Below are 7,907 nucleotides of genomic sequence, written 5' to 3' on the forward strand. Positions count from 1 at the left end.
AAAAACTTTAAAGTTTTATGCAATTCACCAGCAGTTAAGAATGATTTTTATTTATTTGTATCTGGTGTATGTAAGTTTTGTAGATAAATGTACGATAAATTTTAGAAATAAATTTTTTTTGGACATGTTCAAGTCCAATAAACTACTAAATAGATATACATACTGTGTTTAATTAACAATTAGTTGATAAGATTGTAAATAAAAGATTTTAAAAAAGAATTCATTTACGAATTTACATTAAGAATTTGTCAAGTTTTTTTTCATAGATGCTCAATTTAATTAAACATAACTTTTTTTGTACTTGGTTAAGTAAATTCAATCAAAGTACATTTATTCTATGTTTTATACAGTAAATTTAATTGACAATTTTTCGGAAGGCTTTTCAACTAAACTTTTTATTTTAATAATAGTTACGAGGACTTTATTAATGTACAATAGTAAAATAAGTAATAAGACTTTAACTTACGGAGAAAGTTATTAACAAAAGTGATTTAGTATAAATACAAGTAGTATCTTACAGAAAAAAAAAGTTTAACAATATTATTTAATCTTTAAAATTGTTAAAAACTTGTAGTTTAAAACGAATGGTTTTTTTAGAAATAAAAATCTTTAAAACTAAAACTTTTGAATCTTCTTTCTGTTTTTTTTAATTGAACTATTTGGAACTAGTTTTATTTATTTTAGGACGATAAAAGTTTAGTGCGTAGTTTTTTGTATTAGTTAAACTTGTAAAGTATTTCCTTTTATTTATTGAAATATAGAAACAAACCACGCAGTCATACTTTTATCAAAATATAATTTATTTAAAAACATGTTAAAAGCATAAAACTATTTTTAAAATATAAAAACTGTGATCTAAAGTTTTTGCTTATCAAGCAGCCACAAGTGTCTGACAAAACAAGTGTTGAACCAAATGACATGCAACCGAAACCCAGTCAAGGTCAAAACAGTGGTCCACCCATAATCCCTCAACAATGGATGCCAATACCAACTAAGATACCAGGTTGCCCACCTGGTCTTGAATACTTGACTGTGTTGGATCAGTTGCTTATTCATCAAGATGTCGAACTAGTTGAAGGTTAGGTAAAACTGATTTTATATAAGCTTATTTAAGTTTTGCTTTTATTACAATTCACCAAAAAATCTGTTCTGTAGGCATTGCTATTTATTTTTAATTTGTAGTTTTTGTGTGTTAAACGATATAATGGGTACATAACAAAAATTTGAAGAGCGTTCAAAATTATTTGTACTAAGCTCAACTCAGTATGGAATGAAATATGTGTATTCTACCTTTGGCAGTATATAAATTAACATATTGTTTTTAGCTGAAAAAAGGTTTATTATAGCTGATCAGTTATAAACCGAAGGTTATCAAAAACACTTTTATTTGAAAATAGTTTAGGCCGTTTAGAAAAATAATTACATACTTCAACATCTTTAAACTATTATCAAACTTTCTAATTATTATAAAATATATTAATTTAAGTGCAAAATATTTTCTCCTCGTGGAGTGTTTTCTTTCTTTTATTTTATGATTGTTATCAAAAAGTTGTAAAGAACAGAAGTATGTGTATTTCATAAAATACGCTAGCTTAAAGTTTTTTATATATAAATTATTAGTTTTGTAATAGTTATAAAAAATCTGCAGCTTTTACTGGGTTTGAAACAAAGAACAAGTTCAAAATAAAAAATAGTGTTGGACAGCAATGCTACTTTGCATACGAAGGTTAAAAACTTTTATTAAGCTAAGTGTTGCATACATATATATATAAGGTTAAATATGTTCTAGCTGTTTAGTGTAATAAAAAGTTTAAACAATTTAGTTAAACTATATTTTTATCAGTTTTTAAAAACAAATTTTGATCATACCACCTGGATCATTTGACCAAAAGCTCTCAATAGATTGAGACTTGTATTCGTTATAATGATTATAAGTATCATAAAACTATGTAGAGAAAACTTTTATCTAACACCAACATTACCATATTTATACAAAACCTTAAAACTAATAAAATTGTATTACATCTCTTAAGAATGAACAACTGAAATTTAAATGCTTGAAATATAAATTTTAAAAAATAAAACTCTTTAAATCTTTAAATATAAACTGCTGTAGTTCATTCTAACCCCCCCGCATGTTTCATGTTTAAATTTTTCTGTTTAATAATTTTACAAACTTAGTTTACATATTTTGTTTCTCCATTTCATTTTTTTAAATGCAAAATAATGGTTTTTGCAGTAATACTTCCATTTAATCGTTGTTTTGACTTTATTTTTAAGAAAACAGCGCTTTAAACTAAACAAAAAAGTTAATTTTTTCTTCTCTTCAAGAATCAAGCTGTTTCCAAAGATGTTGTTGTGGAAATGCAAGAGAATTCGTCATGCATGTTGTTGACAACACTGGTTACGTAAGTTTTTTACTTTCACACTTTATTCTTTTAAACTTAACAATTACTCGTTAGTTCGAAACTCATAGGTTTTGATGTATACTGTTCACTGATTTTTATAACAACTAAAAATAAAATTTCATAATTGTACTCAAAGCATTTTTTTTTATTGTAAGCTTCACAATTTTTTTAAAGTTGTACTTGAAATTAACAACCTAAAAGCTTTAAAAGTTTGTAGTATTGCGACTTATGTTTGTCAAAATCTTTATTTGTGGTGTTATAACATTGAAATAACTCAATAGAAGTTTTTTAGACTTTTTAAACCTTTAAAAATAGAGAAAAATTTAAGGTCTAATGTAGTTTTCTTTAGAGTTTAGATTTACTAATATGATATTATTATATTGTAAGTACTTTGTAACTTTATAAAGGTTTCTTTGTTTTTTTAAACTTAGTCTTATTTAATTTTAATTTAAAACTAATCAATAAATTAAATTAGGTTGGTAGAAAACCAAGTTTTATACTGGTAATTCTTTACTTATTTTCGAAAAAATTACTCTACAGCCAAAAATATTTGCTAGACAGTAAAAAGAGGTTTTATCAAAAAATTCAATTTTTAGTTCGGGATCATTACTCAAACATATTTCTTTATAGAATAAATTTTACGATAATAAAAACATAAATTAGTTACTTTTTTCTTACTTAAAATAGATTAATGTCTTTTTTTCTTGTGGGTCCTGTTTAAGTGACTCAGGTTTTGATGCCTGAGTCTAACATTGAACAGTAAACAACATAATAACAATAATAATAATAATAACAATAGTAATAACATAATAGGTTACATGACAATTCAAATTCGGACAATTCAAATTCCGACAACTCAAATTCTTAAAAAAATAATTAGAAGACTACATCTCAAAAAATAATTGAAATTTGAGAAAAATAAAAATGCTTATGTAGACCTTATTAATATCTACAAGCCACTTTTTATTTTTTGCGAAATCTTAAATACTTTTTAAGATATTTTAAAACTACTAAAAATAACTATGTTTTTTACTTTATTTAAACCATATACCAAAAAGTATTCAATGTTTTGCAAAAAGAAAAAAATTGCTTGAAGATATTAATAGGACTTACATATGTATTTTTTATATTTGACAAATATACATTACTTTTTTATTTGTGGCCCTTTCAATTTTTTTTTAAGAATTTGAATTGTCGGAATTTGAATTGTCCGAATTTGAATAGTCGTGCACCCAACATAATAATAATGATAATAATAATAAGTAGCTTAAAAGTAATGTTTTTAAGTATATTTTTTCTGTATATAAACTGATTTATAATTGAATTAAAATATTTTTGATTCGAAGTTTTTCCTCAAATTTAAGTTCCCAAGTATTGAATTCTAGTATATTTTCTCGGATAGCCAGCAAATAACTTTGTATATAACTGTGAATCTAAGATGTTTTAATGTTTTGACGACAATGTTTTAAGTAAAGTCACTATCTCAAATATTTAATTAGTTTTTGTTTCATAAACTTTAATAAAGTAAAGATGCCCTTGCTGTAAAATATTTATGATAGTTTTAAGTTTATTACTTTTCTAGGTAGTTCGATGTTTTTTGTTCTAAAGTAAACTTTTTGTAAGTTTTACAAAAATGTTGACCATAATATTTTACGTTGGTATAAAAACAGTTAACTTTTGTTTTGTTTCTAAAACACTCTTTTTAAATTGTTTCCTTAACCAAGTCTGCAGTAAAGTTGAAATAATTTTTATATGCTAGTTTACGTCTGCATACTTATGTCTTGCACAGTTTTTAAATAAGTATTTAATCAAGTGCTTAAATAAAATTATATCTAATAGATATACAGTAGTGTGATTGTAAGAAAAAAATATATTAAATAACTGAACTAAGTCAATTATAAACACTATTGATAGGTTGCTAAGTACATAATGCCAAAGCCTAGATATCAAAGGTCATTAATAAAAAAGGTAATAGATCGTCGCAAAACTAGTTGAATTTTCATTGATAACATATTTCATTAAAATACTGTCTTTAAAGTATATCTCAACCTTTATTTATACAATATTTAGGAAGTAATGCGAATTTTCCGTCCACTGAAGTTATGTGCTGGATGCTGTTGGTGCGCATCAGCTGACAGCTGCTCATTCTCCCTCTTTGTTGAAGCTCCCGTTGGAAATCCAATCGGAAGTATTCATCAAGCGTTAGTATTTACACAAGTTTTGTTAAGTTTACATGATTTTTTTCAATTCGTTGTTGTTTTAAAGGTTTTTAATCTTTATAAAACTTGTTGAGCTTTTTTTCTTACATATTCAATACAATATGAAAGTTCAAATTAAATAATCTAACAGCCAATCATGTTGGAAACCTAAATACTTAGTGAAGGATGCGTCTGGAAATCATGTATTTGATATAAAAGGTCCGTGTTGCGTCTTGTCTGGCCCTTGCTGTACCTGTGAGGTTCCTTTCGAAATATTCTCGCCAGGATCGATCGGAGGAGATGTACCTGTTGGAAAAATAACTAGGCAGTACGGAGGGTTCGCAAAGGAGTTTTTCACGGATGCTACCAACTTTAGTTTAACCTGTTAGTTGTTTTTTTAATATATGTGAAACTTTTTAAAACTTGTTTCTAATGTATTTAAAAAACATATTAAGTTTTATTTATGTTCGTTTTTGGTAATGTTTGAAAAAAAATAAAAATTACTCACCAACTTATTGCCTCTTTTTTTTTGGGATAGTTCTTTTAAAACTAAATAAATGCATATATATTTTTATGACGAACAAGTGTTTATATTATTTACTTTTTTTTTACCTTATTTCGTAAAAAGGCACATTTATTAAGTACTATAATTAATACTTACAATAATTTCTACAGTTCCGATGGATCTGGAAGTTAAAGTTAAAGCAGTTTTGGTTGCAGCTACATTCTTAATTGTAAGTTTTTATTACTCATACAACAGGAACTTCCAGTTTTATTATAAATATTTTCATGAATATAAAGTAGAAAAGAATAATTTAACTACTTGTCCAAAAGTATAAAGAGCCTAGTATCTTATAATAATTAAAAAAAATATGTTCATTCAATTTTATGCAGTTTACATATAGCTTTCACTTTAAAATTTATATTTTTTTAAATAATTTTATAAATATATATCTTTTCATTAAACATAATAAAACCATTGGGAGTCCAACTTTGTTTTATACAATATGATTTACTTTGTACAGTTTTTATACGAATAGTAAAAAAACCTCACTGGAGTTTTTAAGGTACAAGGAATCCATATTTGAGTTTTAGTCAGATTTCTAGTAGAAATTGCAAATTGATATAGTAAAAATTTACATATTCATCAAATACATATATTTTCTTTTTATAAAGCAATTATTTTTAATTCAGTTTACTCTGTTTATAATAAAAACAACTATACTTTGTTTTTTGTTTTGAGTGATAATATTTAATATTAGAAAATTTAATAATCAACACGTTTTTTCAATACTTTTCACACATATGTATTTACCTTTTTATTAATCGTTTTGTAAATAATTTTATCACTTTTTGTTAACAGTTGTATTTCATAAACTTTTGAAACTTTTTTTGCAGGATATAATGTTTTTTGAACAATCTGACAATTAAATAAGCAATCGAAAGTAGAAGGTTTCGCTTGAAGATGGTTTATCTTTTATGAACTGAAATATAATTTTACAACATTCTTCATAATTTTTGTCACCTTACCGAAAATGAGAATTCATAAAACAATCTAATTTTTTAATAATTTAAGCTAAAACAAAGTGTTTTTTTTTTGAGATTTTACTTTTAACTCTTACTTTATATGTGTAAAAACGAGTTAAAATAGTTTTTAATTCAAAGCTTACATTAGAATTTTTTTTACTTTCTAAAGCTTTTAAAGTGTTTTTTAGCTTAGTTTTATAAAATAAGCATAGTTTTAAAACATATTTGACTAGTTAAGCTGAATTTTTTAATCTTTTTTTATTTGATATTTATAGTTTTTAATAAACTAAATCTTATCAACTGTTTGTAAAAGTTCTTACCTGTACCAAAGTATTAATAGACAACGAGTTCGTAGCTTGATTTAAACTTTTATATTGATCTGCTAAAATAAATATATCTTATTCTAAAAAAACAGTATAGCTCGTATAACTAATTTACTTTTACTTTTATATTTAAAACTATTATTTGGTCTTTTTACAGTATTTTACACTATCTTATTTACATATAGACAAAGTACTTTTCTAAGTAGATTATATTAATCTAAATTAATATTTAAACAGTCTAATATCTAGCTCACTCAGTAAAGTGTCGGTTTACAAACCCGATCATTATGGCTCAGAGCAGTGATCGGCAAAATGATGTCCGCGACGTATCTTTAAGTTAACAAAACAACTTTTGGAAAAGAACCAAAAAGAAAAAGTTTATTTAGTAAATTAATTAAACTAAGAGCAAGTGTTAGCATTTTCAAATTATTTTAATGAAGTCTTACATTTAAACAGTCGGTTAAAAGTATAATGATACATTAAGGCGGCCGTAAAAGACTTTTCTACTAGACTAGGTTTATTACTTGTAAAAGCTACCAATTCTATAGTGTTTTGTACTTTAAATGTTTTCAATTTAGTAGAGAAACTCTAAGAGCTTATATATTATGTTTAAATATATTTTAGTCCTAAATTGAAACACTATTAAAGTTTATGAGCTGACTTTTTACAGCTTTATAGGTGAATGTAGTAACAATAGTAAACACTTAAGTTCTTTTTTTCATAAAATTAACTTAATTCTAAACAAGTTGTAATTATTTATAACTATTAGTAGTATACTAATTAGTAATAAATTTTAAATAAAAACACAATGTTTCACTCGTTTGAAAATGAGATCTTCAGTTGTTTAAAATCTTATTCAAATAGAATAATAGACTACGTATACTAAAGTACGCAGTATACTAATTAGAGTTATCACTCTATTTTTGAGCTATTCTACTAGCTTTCTGTTTTCTAAGGCAAGCTACTGAACTATGTTGCTCAGCGTTTGTCCTAAAAAATGTCTTTTACGCTTTTAGTAAAAGCTTTGAACTTGTAGTTTTTGTAAAAAAATATTTAATAACCCCTTAAAAAGTTTATTTTTTTGAATTTTCAAAGAAGGTTATTATAATTACATTTTTTAACTTGATTACAACTTAGTAAAGCATAAATTTTAGTTTGAAATATTAAGCATTTTAGATGTGCTATTAATTAGTTGTGATTAGTAGTAAAGCTTATTACACCCTGGACAAGACGTTATAAGGTATCCGTGGTGTGTGACTCGATAACCGAAAGCTTCCTTGGGCACCAGGTCATAGGACCAAATACTTTGCGCGTCTTTTTTGTCGTTCAATAGACTATAACAATATAAAATTAAGTTTTTGTTACAGTTTTGCTTTTAAAGAGTTATTTTTTCAATTAGTTTTAAAATTTTACAGTGGTCCGCAAAGACCTTTTCCTACTAAATCTAGTCA

The 7,907-nt window shown here is 25.1% G+C and overlaps 1 protein-coding gene across 1 annotated transcript; it reads left to right on the forward strand.

Moving 5' to 3' along the window:
* The first annotated feature begins 918 nt into the window (after positions 1-918).
* On the forward strand, positions 919-6,037 carry LOC145836600 (phospholipid scramblase 1-like). Its single transcript, XM_082944391.1, has 7 exons — positions 919-1,078; positions 1,649-1,726; positions 2,332-2,408; positions 4,479-4,609; positions 4,758-4,990; positions 5,282-5,340; positions 6,005-6,037. The coding sequence occupies exons 1-7, from the start codon at positions 919-921 to the stop codon at positions 6,035-6,037; spliced, it is 771 nt and encodes a 256-aa protein (XP_082800517.1).
* Positions 6,038-7,907: the final 1,870 nt, after the last annotated feature.

The sequence above is a fragment of the Thalia democratica genome, chromosome 5, assembly GCF_965202585.1.
Source record: "Thalia democratica chromosome 5, ktThaDemo2.hap1.1, whole genome shotgun sequence".
NCBI classification, from domain to species: domain Eukaryota; kingdom Metazoa; phylum Chordata; class Thaliacea; order Salpida; family Salpidae; genus Thalia; species Thalia democratica.

Coding starts and splice junctions, on each gene's coding strand:
- LOC145836600 (XM_082944391.1), top strand. CDS start 919: ATGCAACCGAAACCCAGTCAAGGTCAAAACAGTGGTCCACCCATAATC. Junction 4,610..4,757: donor ATCGGAAGTATTCATCAAGC/GTTAGTATTTAC, acceptor ATAATCTAACAG/CCAATCATGTTGGAAACCTA. Junction 4,991..5,281: donor TACCAACTTTAGTTTAACCT/GTTAGTTGTTTT, acceptor TAATTTCTACAG/TTCCGATGGATCTGGAAGTT.